This window comes from Mastigoproctus giganteus, chromosome 13 (assembly GCF_048544385.1).
Source record: "Mastigoproctus giganteus isolate SK-2022 chromosome 13, ASM4854438v1, whole genome shotgun sequence".
Lineage (NCBI taxonomy): Eukaryota > Metazoa > Arthropoda > Arachnida > Uropygi > Thelyphonidae > Mastigoproctus > Mastigoproctus giganteus.
The window spans coordinates 62,543,790-62,560,874 of NC_143587.1; the positions used below are offsets into that span (position 1 = coordinate 62,543,790).

A 17,085-nucleotide genomic window follows, 5' to 3' on the forward strand; every position below is an offset into this window, starting at 1 on the left:
AATAGAAACAAATGATTGAATTATTTATTTTGTACTATTACACACACATTTTATATGAGGTATGGCAATAGTTTCCAGACTGGTACTTTTGTGGTCATGTTCAACAAGTTTAAAAATAAACAGAAATGGTATGTTGTAGTTCAAACTTCCTCCAACAGATGGTGGTACAGACTTTGTTCAGTAGGCTAACAGGTTGCAAGTAGCAACCAATTTCATTAGTAGCATTAATGTTCCATGTCACGAATTTGCAATGGAGCAATGAATGAATATCAAATTTTGCTTTAACTTGTAAAATCTGAAACATAAACATATGTATTGTTAAGTTGTACCAATGTGTTTGACTGGTATATGCCGTTCAAAGACTGGTGAGGATGTTTGCAATGACCCAAGCAGTGGAAGTCAGTCAACCTAATTAAATAAGGAGAGAGAGTTTCAACAGTTTGAGAAATTGTGGTACGAGATCGTTGTTTGACCCTAGGAATGACGGATGATGAGTTGGATATGAATGAGATGATTCATCAAATTCTGCATGATTTAGGGAAAAGGAAGGAATGTGCAAAATTTGTGCTACAGTCTCATGGATGAGCAGAAGCAAAAGTGTCATCATGCAAAGACTTCATCCAGACTTGTCAAGATAATCGTAATTTCCTTGACTGTATTGTCACTGGAGATGAGTGTTGAGTGTTTCAGTAAGACCTGGAGATGAAGCATCAGAGTATACATTGGACTTAAAAAATCATCACCAATGCCCAAAAAGTTTTACTTACAGAAATCCAGGATTAAGACAATGCTGATCACAGTTTTTTTCAACAAACGCTGCAGTTCACAAGGCTGAAGGGGAGAGAGTCAATGCTGCATTCTACGTACATGTGCTTCAAAGACTATTGAAGCACATTTCCTGGCTGAGGCTGTAATTTCAGAAGAAAGGCAGCTGCTTCTTGTTGCACAACAGTGCCCTTGCCCATTCTGCACTTGTTGTGAAGATATTTCTGATGAAACATGGCATTGTACAGATCAACCATCTACCCTACTCTCCTAATCTAGCACCAGTGTACTTCTTCCTCTTTCCCAAGGTGAAAACTGCCCTCAAAGGAAAGAGATATCTGGATGCCAAGGACATAAAGAAACACATAACTGCCAAACTGAACATCATCTTGTTGGACACCTTTGCTGACTCTTCTCATGAACTTTTAGAATGATGTAATCAGGTGGTGATTACTTTGAATATAAATAAAACCATTTTTGAGTGCTTTCACTTTGTGTTCTTTTTATTGCACTAGTCTAGGAACTATATTACCCCACCTTGTATATGTATTAATTATAATGCAAACTATCTGACTAGGGCTAAATTAAGATGGAAATAACTGTATCTAGGTGGCGACTCTTAGGGGCAGAGAAATGAATAGCATTAGTTAGGATACTTTTTTTATATTTGTGATGTTGAAATTAATGCAGTATTACTGAGGCGAGGTTACTTGTTCTCCCATATATCTGGGCAGTTTTAAATACCTGGATGAACAGCAGTAATTTGGAAATATTTATCAATGTTTTTGTTAGTACATCTATTTTTCTCTTTATCAATGTGCTTAGTTTTTAAGCCAGTATTCACACATATTGTATATGAACATTGGTTGTCTTGCTGTATTTTTAAGTTTTTAGTTCACTAATACCCATTTTGAATATATTTTCTAATGATATTTAAATTGTATAACTTTTAATAAATTTAAATTGTAGTTTTTCTTTGAAGGGACAGTAATATTTTGTCTTGCCTGAAAAATAATTTCATGGGATGATTCTGACTACAATGTGATTGGAACATTTGCCTATATATTTATTTATATCAATAGTTATACCTATTGATAAGCATCCCTTAGTTTCTGTATGCTGCAGTGATACTGTAACTGAATATGATTTCTCTTTTGAAATTAATATTTACATACCATTATTAATATAAATTATTTATTTGCAGACGGAATATGGTTTAACCGAGGAGCAAGTTGCAGGTAGGTTTATTTTTTATTGTTATTTTTTAGTTAGTTAAGCAACATCATAAAAATTGAATATCTTGAACTATATTCTTTATATACTTCAAGATTTGATTCAGGATCAGAAAACAATAGGAAAAGTTCATATAAACAACTCTTCAATTATGAAGAGTTAGAGCTATGGCTGTTTAAATTAAAAAAAAAAAAAAAAAATGGCTATTGAGTTCTCACAAAACTATTTCAGCTGCACATAGAAATATTATACAACATAAGTATTATTAATTATTCTCTTTCTAAGCTTGCTTACTATCATTACAATGTGCCAGCCATTATGTAGCACAAATGAAAAGATATAACTTATGAGGGTATCACTGTTTATAGTGACAAACCAAAGTTTGCACAGAAATGCATTATGCATCTTATTGTAAACTAAGAGTTAACCTCATGCTTTTACTTGAAGTAAATTGCAACTTCCTCTGAAGTTAAAGTATACTGCTACTTAATTTCAGTGGGTGCCATTACCCAGATGAACAATTACAGGGATTTTATCCTTTCAATGATGGATAACTAAATGCACTCAGATAAGAGCTAGTAACCCAGTTCCCCATGATATGAGAGATGACAAAAGGTGTGAATGAATTAAATTCATATAAGTCAAGAGCTGAAATGCTTCAAGATATGGAAGGTATAGAACTATCATACAAGTACTGTAAATTAGTAATTAATGAACACAATTTATCTATAGCAACACACCAAAACTGGGGGTGTCTAGTTAAAAATAAATAAATAAATAAAAAAAAAAATCTATCGCATCTCCATCAAAAGATATACCGAAATTTAGTAACTTATATTTTTTAAAGAATGACTAATTTCAAATATCATATAATAATGCATATGCTATTTTAAAAGTGACTTTTTCATTTAAAAATGCTTTAATGAAACAATGTGTTATGTATGTTCTATTTCCTTAGAAACATTTGGCACTCAGTTTTTTTTTTTATACAAGCACTCCCCGGCTAACGTAATATTCAACTTTACATAATTTTTGCCGGCTGGTGCAAACTTTGAAAAAAATTGTGGAAATGTATTTTGTATCCCATAGGAATAAATGGAGATATCATGAACATATTGTAATGTCAAACCCAATACCACTTTTTTTTTTTTTTAGTAATTCGTTTCAAAACCTCGGAAGTTAATTTTCATTATATAACTAAGCTATTTATCTCTCTAAAAGGTTATTTTTATAATGGAAATTGCACTGTTATCATATGCTCCGTTATAAGAATCAATTTTGAATGCCTTTGTGATATTTTTCTGGAGGTCACTACCATAAAACAATTTGCACTTTTGGGTTTATTGGGCTTTTCTGTTAGTGCAATCTATTATAAACGGATAGTAAACTATCTTATTGCTTTGTGATAATACTGATAACTGGAATTCTGTGGGATTTTTACGTTACGGTATTATGGTGAAATGAGTTCCCCTTCACTGAAATCTTCAATCATATCAAAACCATAAATAAATTTTCAGAATCTTCTCTTCATTCCTATTTACTTATTACAATGGTGAAGGGAAAGCGACCAACAGAAAGTGCAAGTGGTGGCAGGGCTAGGAAAGCAAACAGTTCGATTTAGAAATGAAGATGATTAAAAAGTACGAAGCAGGACAAAGTAAGTTTGTCATCTATTGCACGGGAATTAGGTCTTGCTGCTTCAACTCCAATTTATACTATTTAAGGACAGTGTACATATAAAAGAACATGTTAAAGAATCAGTGCATTTAAGATCAACAGTGTTCAGATGCTATATCGAAGATGGAAAAGCTATTAATAATACGGATGGAAAATCAGATTCAGAAGCGAGTGCCCCTGAGTCTAATGGCCATTCAAGCAGAAGTATTTATGAAGACATTCTAAGGATAAGTACGGTGAACCCCAAGCCACGTTCGTGGCAAGCAACAGGTGGTTTAATAGGTTCAAGCATCGCACTGGTTTCCAAAATATTGAAGTATGCAGTGAAGTTGCCAGTGTCAATTCTGCAGCTGCAGAGAAATTTTGTAATGTGTTGGAAAAATCCCTCCTAAATCTCCATAGCCCTCAACTTCCGCAGCAGCATGCTTATCAGCTGGAGAGTTAATTCTGGCAATGATGCTTGAAAGGTAAAACTTGCTGATATTATGCCTGTCTCCTCCCTCTTTTTATAATTTTGAAATTTTTATAAATTTTGTACACTTTGTAATTTTTCCTGCGTACGAGATAAAAAAAAAATTTGAATAAATAATTCTATTTATATGTTCGTCGAACATTTCTTTTTTGTATCAATCAAATTCAGCATGCATAGTTGAGAGTGCTGCATAAGCATTTAGGAAATTCCAACTTATGTAAAATTCTACTTATGCAGAGTTCTGCAGAACCGCAACCCTTACATAAGTTGGGGAGTGCCTGTAGTCCATCCCCCCTCTTAAGAAACTAGCAGTCTTCTCCCATCCAGATGCAGACTGGGTCAAAAATTGTTACTGGGGAAAACTTGTTGTTATTTGGTTTTTAGGAGCATTAGCAACTAAGGCCATATTGTGCCGGGATATGCGGTGGTCATTCCCTGACCTTTCCACATCCTCCATATTTGGTGGTGACGGGCTCGAACCCCGGTCTAATCAAGAAGTGTGTGCTACGCACCGCTGCTCCTTCCCACCTGGCTATGGAGGTGCCATAGGAAAACTTGTAGCTGCCTCATACTAGTGTTTATGGCCAAAATCACACCGGCCTCTGACCTCTGGCCCACCCGGGTTTTCTTGGTAAGTCTTGTGGCCAGTCTGCCTCTGCATCATGGCAGTATCCTGGTAATTTTGGTACTGCTTTTCCATCATGGATATCTCCTGATGACAGTAATCCCCTTGCCCATCCCATCTGAATTTTGAGTGGGGAAAACTGAGAAACTGAGTTGGGAATGAAGAAAATGAATTTTCAAAGAATTGGGCAGTGCAATCTATATAATATTGCAGTAAAGTTGGTACCAAATATTTGTAATTATCTTCTTGCCTTCTTTTAAAGAAGTTGTGTAAGAAATTCATGTACAACTTCTTTAAATGATTGCCAAGCTGCTAGTTTTGAGTTCCTGTAGTTCTGATTCAAATACATAACCTTTAAGAAGTTTCTTTATCTGAGGCCTAATGAAAATTCTCTTTCATCTGTAGATTGGGAAAATAGATTGTTCCCTTAATTAACACAGTCCACTTCCTTATTTATCCAAAGCCGTAAAAAAAATTCTTCATTAATCCAAGCTTTTGTATTGAAAGGTAGAAGAACCTTTTTTGGTTGAACCAGTAGACCATATTTTTTATTATTTCACCCTGGAAAAAATTCCTTTATTTTCCCACTAACGCACAATGTTTTTCTATTGTACAAATACCCCACAAACGTAGAAAACAATACTAATTTTGTGAAACCTCCATGTAAAGTGGCGACAAATTGGAGCAGTATGGTATTAAGAGCATGTTACTTCTATGGATAAAGGGATGGTTGAGTGGGAGAAGACAGAGTTATCAATGCCCACTGGTCTTCATGGGCTAATATTATCAGTGGACTATATAATATTATCAGCTGGGCCCATTGATATTTTCTGTAATTATTAATGATATTGATGATGTTAATGATATACCATTAATGATATATCAGGCTTAATTGCTAAGTTTGCAAATGATACAAAGGTTGGCAGGGTGGTTAACAACAGTCATCAGGGCAAGCTACTGTAACAAGATCTAGCAAAATTGGGTCGATGGGCTGAGAAATGGCACGTTAAGTTTAACATTAACAAATGCAAGGTATTGCACATGGGTAGTAGTAACCCCAGAGTAACTTATCAACTGTGTGGTACTACACTCGGGGTAGAGGAGAATGAAAAATATCTGGGGGTAATTGTGCAGTCAGACATGGAATTTTCTGAGCAGTGCAGACATGCTGCAGGATAGCTCATGGGGTTTTGTCAATGATATACAGAAACTTTGCTAGCAGGGATGAGGAGATGATTATCCATTTGTGCAAGGCCATGGTTAGGCCAGATCTTGAGTACTGTACACAAACCTGGAGACCTCATTTTAGGAAGGACGTATATCTGCAGGAACAGGTGCCAAGGACAATAAGATTGGTTAAGGAAACAAAAAAAAAAGGATGCTCATAGAAAGAAAGTCTTCAGTTCTTCAAATTCCAGCAACCTGCAAGGATTGAGGTGTTTGGATTGAGTAAGCTCAATGTTGATGGCATTCTTTTCCTTACTGAGACTACACACGTGAGGGGGGGATATAAATTCAAATTGAGGAAGGATGGTTGCAGGATAGATGTGTGGAAATTTGCCTTCAGCCAGCAGGTAGTTGATTGTTGGAAGAACTTCCCTCTGTTGTTGTGGAAATGGATGGGTTGAATAAATTCAAGGGAGAATTAGACAAATTCATGGAAGGTATGGATGGGTGAACCATTTTTTTTTTTTTTGGCTGATGCTATATGAGCTTGCTTTGTTGCATCATTTGCCATTGCTATTACTACTCCAATTTATACAGCAGTCTTTATGTGGAACAGTATCAAAAGATTTTTTTGATTAAACTGAATTTGGTCCTGTGGTGGCAAGCGTTGTAATTACTTATTTTTTTTCCTTATTTAAAAATAACTTCATTACAGATTACATATGTATGTGCAAATTATGTTTTTCTATGTTGCTTAATTTTTTAGTTATTGATTTTAAAAAAATGAACAATGACTATAACTACTCCTGTAATATCACATTTTAAGAAAAAAATAACCCCAGGGGCTCACATCTGGTGAGTATGGGTTTGGCACACCCAGGGTCCTGAGCTGGATATCATCATTCTTCTCTTTCTTGGTGATTCCCTTCTTTTACTGCCGACCGGGCTAGCCGAGTGGGTAAAGTACCTACCCGGCAACCCAAAGGTCGCGGGTTCGATTCCCGCCTCGGGCTTGGATCAAAGTACTGCAAAAACCTTGGGAGGTGCAATATGGCCACAGAAGCCGATGCGCCAACAACTACCAAATCAAAAAAAAAATCAACCTTCTTTTACTTTTCTCTTTCTCTCTCTCTCTTTCTCTTAGGGTAACTGGGGAATTTTTTTTTTTTTTTTTTTTTGGCGGTGCAGCATAAGCCTCAGGCTTCCTTGCACCATATAGCTAATAATAATAATAATAATAATAATAATAATAATAATAACCTGATCTGTAATTAATAAATAAATATGTATCCCTATATGTATTTACAAAGGGGGAAATGACCTTATCTTGCCTCCTTGTATTAAAAGGAGTATAGTAAGGCCATTTTCCATACTTGAATTCTTTCCCTTTATATCGTGGTATTTATTTATTTTTTCCTATAAAATAAAATATTTTTTTTTTCTTTCTTTTCTGACAGAGTTTAAAGAAGCATTCATGTTGTTTGACCAAAATGGAGATGGGTGTATTACTGCAGCTGAACTGGGTGTTGTCATGAGATCATTAGGCCAAAGACCCACAGAAGCAGAACTTCGGAATATGGTTACCATGGTAGATCAGGATGGTATGTTTTTACTTTTATTTCTCCCTAAAAGTGAACAAAACAAATTTAAAATATGAGTAAGAGAAGAACTCATCTTTAAAAGACAATATACTCAATTTTGAGGAGGCAGCTGGAGAGTGTATTGAACCACTGTGGTTAATTGTAAGGGCATCATTTGACTCCACAGAGATTCCTTTGGATTGAAGTGCCAGTGTATCACTAATACATAAAGGTGGTTCTAAGAATGATGTCAATAACTACAGACCTGTTAGTCTGACTTCAGTGGTAGGGGAAACCTTAGAGGCAATGATTAAGAGTGTAATACAAGCACAATTAGATAGAAATGACAGTTTGAAGGACACACAACATGGTTTTGTTAAGGGAAAATTAGGTTTAACTATCTCAGTAAGCTATTTAGATGCAGTTACCTCATGAGCTAGATGCAGGAAACAGTTTTGACACAGTTTATTTGGATTTTAGCAAGGCTCAGCACCTCATGAGAGTGTACTATATAAGCTGGAACAAGTTGGGATTACTGGAAAGATTCTAAAATGAATTGAAGGGTGGCAGCAGGACAGAAGACAGAGGGTTGTCATTAATGGATATTCTTCAGATTGATGTAAAGTCAGAAATGGTGTTCCCCAGGATTGGCACCTGGACCACCGTTGTTTCTAATTTTCATAAATGACATTGACTGAGGGATAAAGAGTGATGTCAAAATTTGCAGCTAACAAAGATTGGGAGAGTCATTGATGATCAGTGCCAAGCAGCACTCCTTCAGAATGATTTGAATAGGCTCCAGGAAATGTCTGAAAAGTTGCAGTTATGTTTTAATGCAGCAAAATGCCAGATCTTACACTTGGGAAATAGTAACCTCAAAAAAACTTATACACTTGGTAGGGTTGAATTAAAAACAGCAGAGAAAGAAATGTATCTGGCAGTTATGATATGGGCAAATGTGAAGTGTTTTTTTCCGTGCAGTGAAAATAGGTGTCCTATCAATGATTTATCAAACAATATTGTGTAGGCATATGGCGGTCATAGTCCCACTGTATAAGACTGCATTTGGAATACTGTGTCCAAGTATGAAATCCTCACCTGAAAAAAAAATGACATTTTTAGCTTCTTGAAAGTGTCCAAAGATGGGAAACTTGCATGGTAAGATTGGTAAAAAGGCAACTGTACAAGGAAAGACTGATTATGTGGGTTACAGAACTTGACATGTAGCATTTGCCAACAGCTGGAGGTCAAGCTGCACTGTCCAGTAGTCTATTCCAAAGTAAGTGTCTCTACTGTTACTGGTCAACTGGAATGCACTTCTTTCTCTCATCTCCTTGCTTTTTTTTTTTTCTTTTTTTGTAGTGAAAGAGGGGGGAACCTTATCCCTTTTTTTTTAATTCTGAAAAACTGTGGCATTTGTCAGAATTTAAGAGGAATAAATGCTGTACAGTTATTAGAAAAACTTTTGTAGTTATGTGCCAGCTTGTTATGAATACTATCAGTGGTGCTCAGCTCATCTTTTTTTTTCCATTACACTGGTCATGTTTTTTTTTTTTTTTTTTTTTTTTCCATGTCATATTTCCATGGCTACTCAGATTATAATTTCAATTTTATATATTAGATTTGATTCAGTATATATTATGCATCTCTTTGCATTCCTGTGATGTTATCCAGTAAGCAAATGAGATGTCACAATGAGTCAAATTTCATACCTAAAAACTATAAAGCAATTAGCATATTCTTACAGTTGCATGTTATTACTCTAAGAAAAGTTGTGTTATATCAGAGTTGACAGTGCTTCAAGCAAATAGCATTAGATTACACACGTTACAAGCACTTGTGTGGAGCATACCCAACCAAGGTTCGTCTTAAATGTAGAAAATAGTTTGAGTGAAAATTGACAGTTAGAATTTAAGGTTCTTGTATATCTTAAGTGTGAAGCTTAAGCATGATAGCTGATTCAAGTGGTAAGGATGGGGTTAGGGAGGTTGAAGAGATGTCATGAGTTAAGTGCAACAATCCCAGTATCCTGGCATAAAGAGGGAATAATTTAAAGTACGGTATTTGTGAAAGTTGTCAGAAATACAGTCATTATCAAATGATGAATGATGTATTAAATTACAAAAAGCATTTTAAGAAGGGAAACAGTCCTTTAAAAGGAGGGAAAAAAACATTTAAAGCAAAATGGAAATAGATACACCTCAATCATATCTAATTGAGGTGTTTTAAGGCTTTGAATGGATTGAGCCAGCTCAGTGCTGATGGGATTCTTTCTCTTGCTCAGACTAGATGTGTGGAAGTTTGCCTTTAGCCAGTGGGTGGTTGATTGCTGGAACAAACTTCCATTTGTTGTTGTGAAAGTGGATAGTTCAAATAAATTCAAGGAAGAACTAAAACTATTGGAGGGGATGGATAGGTGAAATGGTAAGTTTTTTTTTTTTTTTTTGCTGATGCTGTATAACTTTGCTTTCTTGAATCACTTGCCACTCTAATCCTAAATAATAAATTATTAAAATACTTGCTTAATAAGTAAGTTTATTGAACTCCTGAGCTTGCGGCTATCCCAGTATATAAATAAATTTATTTATTTATTTAAAGTATGAGGTATATTTTAAAACTGATTTCAGTAAGCAAAGACAGATCAGGTCTTGAAGAACCTCAGCAATACCAATACTGTTATGTGGCTGAGAGGCATAGATGCCAAGAGCATGTGATTAGAAGAGGACAACAGTAGTTAAGATGAAATTCTGCAAACTTGCTATTGATACAAATTAGATACTAATACAAATTAGATAACAAAAATCTAGAAATGGTCACTGAATTGAAATCTGAAGACTTTTGAATAAAATGATTACTTATAGGTCAAAATCAATTGAACATATAGAAGAATATCAGGTGGTCGACTGCCAGAGGAGCTGTCTTTCTCTTCCAAAAGAGAAGGGCAATCCTATGAAGTGAAGTCATAATAGGTCAATAAGCCAGTAAGAAGAGGTAGATTAAATTCTATTATACTAATAGCAATACATTTTATAAAGGGAAGAAAATAGTATGCACTTGATCAAAATTAAATTTACTGAACAAAAAATTACTGTGAAACAAAATGAAAACCATGCTAAAAAGCATCTTCACTAAATTATAACTTTGAAATTATATAATTAAACTCTTGATACAAACAAGAGTTTAAAGAATGTTGTATTTGACCAAAATATAAATATACTAGAGGATACAATGTAAATTAAGGATAGTTATTAGAAGACAAGGATCGTTCAAGTGTGAATTGTGATATGACAGAAAGAAAAAAAAAAAAAAAAATCCTTGATCAGTTAATCATAACTGCTTTATGTCAACTAATATACAACAGTAACAATGGGTTGTTCATTTTTTTTGTAGTAGTACATGTTCAACCTTACAATGTGTATATGTATCTGCATCATCAGTGTGTTACACCAGGACCACAGCCAGCCCAAGCAATAGAGACAATGTAGTTGATATAAAATGCTTTTTTTTTTTAATGCAGAGTAAAAGAAATAGTTTGGAAAGCTCATTGCATAATTTCATGTCTGTCTTTTGTATCACTAATATAAATGTGATTTACCATGTTTTACAGTATGGCAAATTTACACACTGTAAAGAGTATTTCTCAAAATTTTGACTACTGTACTCTTGATATACTGATGCAACCCTGCTCTTGTCAGCACTTAGTTGTTTTTCCATGAATGTAAATGAAAGTAAGGAATGAGTAGGCCAATAAAAAAGATAATTTCATGAACATCTTTCATTTTTAAATTGGTAAAATTTTAATACAACAGTGTGAAACAATAAAGATACCTTAAGTAAAATACTCCCTTTATGAAAACTAAACAAAGCTGCAAAGTAGTAAAGGTATTGGATTTATATTTCACTGCAGACACTAAAATAACTTAAGAAGAACTGTATGCATTTCTGCATTCAGTTTCTGTTTTGAGGATGCTTTAGTTCCTCTAGTGACAGAGGCCACCATATGGCCATGAATGCTTGGGCTTACACTCACATTCAAAACAACACTGTTATCCACCAGTTCAGTGTTTCTCAACCAGTGCTCCCTGAATACTCGTTACTTTGAATTCTGTGCTGAGGAATAAACTTTTACATAATTTATTTACTAGTATTGTCTATGTAAATATGAGTGAGATCTTATTGCTTCATTTTCTAGATCATTTTCATGCTATTGTAATATTTATATACAGTAAACTGTAAAAAATATATATACATATTTGTTTTCTGTTGCTTTGCCTAAATTAGGGAATACTTTATTGTGCTCCAAATTCTACTAAGGGTTAAGAAACACTGCACTAGTTGCTAATATTGTTTTAGTGGCATACAAACTGTGGCCTATAGACCTCCCATGGGATTCACAAACAAGTATGTAGGGGTCTGCAAGAAGATACAAGCTCACCTGTCACACTAATTCTGAGAGGTAAGTTTCTGAAGCTAAATTTGGGAATCTGCTAGCAAAAATAGGGGTTTTGTTTTATGCAATTAGCATCACCAAAAGGCAAATCTGCTATTTGTCTAAAACTTTATATGTAGAAATGCATACAATTCTTAAATTATTTAAATGCCTGCACTGAAATATAACCCCACAACCTTCGATACTTTGATCTGTATGGCAGACATGTCTAGTATTAGGGGTTAAGACATTTGGTTTTGATACTCTATCCAGACTATCATAAATAAGAACAGATTACAACAATCAATTCTACTTGGATTAGTGAACCTGCAGGATCTGATCAGTTTCCCCAGTCCATAATTTGTGGAACTACCCTTAAGCATTTTTAATAACATCCTATCTCAGAAATCTTTTCCACAGTCGTGGAATTGCTATCTGTTGAGACCAAACCTGAAAATCAAATGCCTGGCTGAGATCTGGCATTTCAGATCAATATCAAGTACATTTATTCTACTTAAGCTTATGGAGAAAGCACTCCTCCCTATATGGACATTACATCCCTTTTCCCCCATCAGATCTACTATGCTCTGTGACACCATTGTACAGTGACTTACTACATGGCAATGACAGATGCTGTTCTCAAAGAATTTGAGGGTGTGAGTAAGTTGCGTAAGTTCCACTCTATTGCATAAGTGGACATTGAAACTGCATTTGACAGTGTTGATATCAAAATTCTCATCAAGCTCTTAGTAAGCTACTGTGAGACCCTGCTCTTTCTCAGTGGGCTACTTGCCAATAGAACTGTGCAGTTTAAGAGGAAAAATGTACAATCTCATACTGTCAGTTCTGGTATACCACAGAATTGGTTCTTCTGTTGATGTCCTTCATTGCTCCATTGTAAATAACATGACTGATTTAATAACATATACTGATAATTTCAAATTTTCATGAAAATTAGCTCAGGCAATCACCAGGACACTATGCTACTAATTAATGAGATACTCGTACTGCTGTTCATCCTGCTTCGTTTTGGGCTATATAACCGTATAAGTAGATTCAAATGATCTACTTATTTAAACCAATGCTGGCACAGATTTTATTCTCATTCTCAGGGACTCCTATTCTTGTGGTTGAGCACTATAAGGATCTAGGGGTTCTCTTTGACCTTAAATTAAGATTTCTCTGCCATATCTAATGACTCCACCCAAGATCTGTAGACTTCACTGGATTGCCTAACAGCAGCTTGTGCATGCACATGGCAACTCTATAACAGTAAGATATATATTCTCAGTGATTTATCTAGCCTTTCTTTATGCAGCAAAAATGGGCTTCAGTTTCTCTCCATCTCCCTAAAGAGTATATTTGCAGTGGAATACTAGTTTCTAAAGTGGGTGGTTTACAAGAATCACTTGCTTCAACAGCCCAGGACCACTGATATAGTTAATATTATTCCTATACCATGATTGCCCATGCTTACTGGCACTAGATGCCTTATCATGACCATTAAAATATTGACAGGCTTAATCATGACTCCAAACATATGGGATACATGTAGGTGATTAGGGAAGGTCCCAGGATTTTCTAAAGGGGTAGACTAAAGCAGTGTTCTAGGGAATCATTAAACTTTAGTCATCTGTAGCAGTAAAAAGAAATCTGCATTATTTTGATCATGGGGTGGGGCTGTAGCCCTTTAGCTCCTACCTCAGACTGCCCTTGCATTTGGCAGAATCCCTTTTGTCTGCTCTTAGGATGATTTCAACTCTCTGTTTCATGAACCTGACAGATTTCTTCTATCTGAGATGTCACCCAAGGTGACTTTACTTAATACTGTCCTTATAAGATTCTTACTTGGCAAGGAATACAGATATGGATGCCTTCAGCAAATTTCATCTCCACCATAATGCTGTGGTGGGGGCAATGTGTTAAATATATATCATTTGATTTACTTTCTTATTCATATTTTGTTTTATTATTTTTTTTCTTGAATTTTGTAAAATCCTGCTATTTTTATTTAATATTATTCTTCATTTTCCATCTTCATGTATAACAGTTTAAACATTTTGTACTTAACTTGATATTTTTATAAGTAAATTCTCAATGTTAATTGATTTTTTTTAGCCTATATTACCTCACTTCTTTTCTTATTAACTGATGACAAGTAACTCAATCTAGATGCAAGTCCTCTCTGGCCTTTAGTCTATTTTCTCTGTCTACTGTAAAACCCTTGGCCAATTAGGCTGTTGTGAGTAATTGTATGGTATATTTTATCATATACTAAGGATTTAAGATCTGCAAAGCAATGTGTTTAAGTGGTCAATCAACTTACAATAAATCTATGTGCACAGATATTTGAAGGTACAATGACATTTGCTTCAAAGTAGCATGGGGGAAGATGGAAGACAGCATAAGTAACCTTTGCTATACTACTGTATATGCTATGACTAGCTACCAGTACAGTCTGCAAGAGTAATTAACTGGCTAGGCATATCTTTATTCACCTATGGATTTCTAATAGACCCACGTTCAAGATAAGAACGTTGCATACCACAATTGGCTTGTATCAAAATCTGCAGGTTTGTTTTCTACCTACACCAAAGCTTGCAATAATTGTAAAGCAATTATTAATCAGTCCACACTCGATTTTAAACGAGCTTTGTAGAAAATCGATTCTTGTCCGAATGGTAGTCGAGCATTCTGGTTTCTTACCAAAGCTATTGGCTGCAACTTTTGCCCTTCTCTGCTCCCACCTCTGTTAAAACCATGTGGTTCTATTGCTACTTCAGCCAAAGATAAAGCTGCCCTACTAGCATCCTACCTTTCTTCTAACTTGTGTATTGATGAACTTGGTAAACCATCTCCTGCCATTCCCAGTACACTACATTCAATACCTCCTGTTACCTTATGTTAAAAGGATGTCAGAAGGATTTTGAACAATCTTGATGCTAAGAAAGTTACAGGTTCTGATGGTATTTCTCCACTTATTCTCAAAACCTGTTCTCCTGAACTTACTCTTGTTCTGTTTTACTTTTTCTGCACTTATCTTATTCCAAAGGTGTTTTCCCTTCTGATTGGAAATTTGCTCATATCCAGCCAGTTTCTGAAAAGGGTGGCAAATCCCTCTCATCCAATTATTGTCCTATTGTGCTTACTTCTACCTTCTAAATTAATGGAGAAATCAATTAACTGCCAACTCTTAAACTATCTAGAAACCTATCTGATCAACTATTGCCAGTATGGATTCTGTTAGTGACAATCCACTGGTGTTATTTTGGCTTATGTTACCCATCTATGGACAGATTCAATGGAAAAGTTTGGTGAAACTCAAGCAGTTTCTCTTGACAATTCAAAGGTTTTTGATCATGTTTGGCATAAGTCTTCTAAATAAGATTCCATCTTATGGTTTGCCAACTATTTTTTGTAATTGGGTATCCAGTTTTCTCTCTGACTGCTCGCTGTGGGTTATGGTAGATAGCTCTATCTTCTAACTTCTCTACTAATGCTGGTGTTCCCCAAGGTTCAGTTCTTTCTCCCACTCTTTTCCTCCTGTATATTAATGACCTTCTTCAATTGACTGGAAATCCTATCCATAGTTTTGCTGATGATAGCACATTGCATTCCACCTTGAGAAACCTTGCCCTGCACAAACAGCTTCAACTTCTCAAATATCCACTACCAATTCCTTAAATGCTGATCTCCAGGTAATTCTCCAGTGGGGCAAAGACAACTTAGTTGACTTTGATCCTTCTAAAACTTAGTCCTGTGTTATATCTCTCAAAAAGGATTCTTCTGCTTTTATGCTTATCTTTGATGACCCTAATTTCTAGGGAAGATCATATATCTCTATTAGGGATTATTCTAACTTTTAATCTCTTGGCATAAGCACATTACAAATATTTCTTCCGCTACATCTAAAAAAAACTGGGTTTTGCCTTTCGTTTTTAGCATTGCTTTTCTTCCAAACAGCTGTCCACTCTATAAAGATTGCAAATCTGCCCTACCATTCCTTATGCCCAATTTTTACTGTCCAACTTCAAACTCACAGAACCAACTTTTCTTCTTCCTCATTTATTCATTAAACTTCCAGTTTTCTGGAATAACCTTCTTTCATATTTATTTCCTGAAAATTAGAATGGAATATTGTTCCCACATTTGGGGTGGTGCCTGCAAAACATCTCTCAGGCTTCTAAATTCCATTCAAGAGGGCAGTTAAGTTAATTAATGACTCATCTATAACAGAGTCTCTCCATTCTGTCTCATAGACGTTCTATTTCTGCTGCATGCCTTTTCTATAGATACTTCCATGGGCACGGTTCTTCTGAATTGGCTTCTGTAATTCCTGCTCTCTCTTTCCCTCTCTCTTTCAAAGCAGTCCGAACATGTGCTGTAACCAGTCCACATCTTTTTACTGTCCAACTTCAAACTCACAGAACCAACTTTTCTTCTACCTCATTTATTCATTAAACTTCTGTTTTCTGGAACAACCTTCCTTCATATGTATTTCCTGAAAATTACAATCTACAGAAATTCAAGTCTAATATCAACAAATACAGTAACTCCCCAACTTACATAAGGTTTGCGTTCTGCGGAATGTTACGCAAGTCGGAATTTCTCCCATGCTTGTGTAGCACTTGCAACTGTGTTTGCTGAATTGATTGAATCAAAAAGGAAATGTTTGAACGTGTGAATAGAATTATTTATTGTATTTATTCAATTTTTTATCTGGTGCACAGGAAAAATTACAAAAGCGTTCAATTTTAAAAAAAATTCAAAATTATAAAATTATTGTTATCTCAGAGTAAGAGAGGAGACGGGCATAACATCAGTAAGTTTTACCTCTCAAGCATCGTTACCAGAATCAACGTCTTCAGCTGATAAGTATGCTGCTATGGAGATTTAGAAGGGGTTGGAAGCTCAACCTTACGAAAGAACATATTAATGGATGACTGGATGGTGGCTTTTTATTTTCATTGTAGATTTCTTTGTAGCAAGCAAGCATATCATTCACCCCTCTGTTAACTTTTAAGAATCGTTCGCTATCAGGATTCTCAAACCTCACCATTGCTGATGAAATTTCACGAAATGCCACTGCCATCTCTCTAGTGATGACTCCTCATTTGGTTCATCTTGAGCTTCGTCA

At 35.3% G+C, this 17,085-nt stretch overlaps 1 protein-coding gene across 2 annotated transcripts in view; it reads left to right on the plus strand.

The window, feature by feature from the left end:
* LOC150076119 (neo-calmodulin-like) overlaps nt 1-17,085 on the plus strand; it is a 94,002-nt gene that overhangs the window by 60,487 nt on the left and 16,430 nt on the right. For both annotated transcript variants that reach the window (XM_090387727.1, XM_090387726.1), the window contains 2 exons: nt 1,970-2,003; nt 7,397-7,540. In XM_090387727.1, coding sequence (XP_090243853.1) covers nt 7,414-7,540 — 127 coding nt within the window. In that variant the 5' untranslated portion in view covers nt 1,970-2,003; nt 7,397-7,413. The remainder of the gene's footprint in view (nt 1-1,969; nt 2,004-7,396; nt 7,541-17,085) is intronic.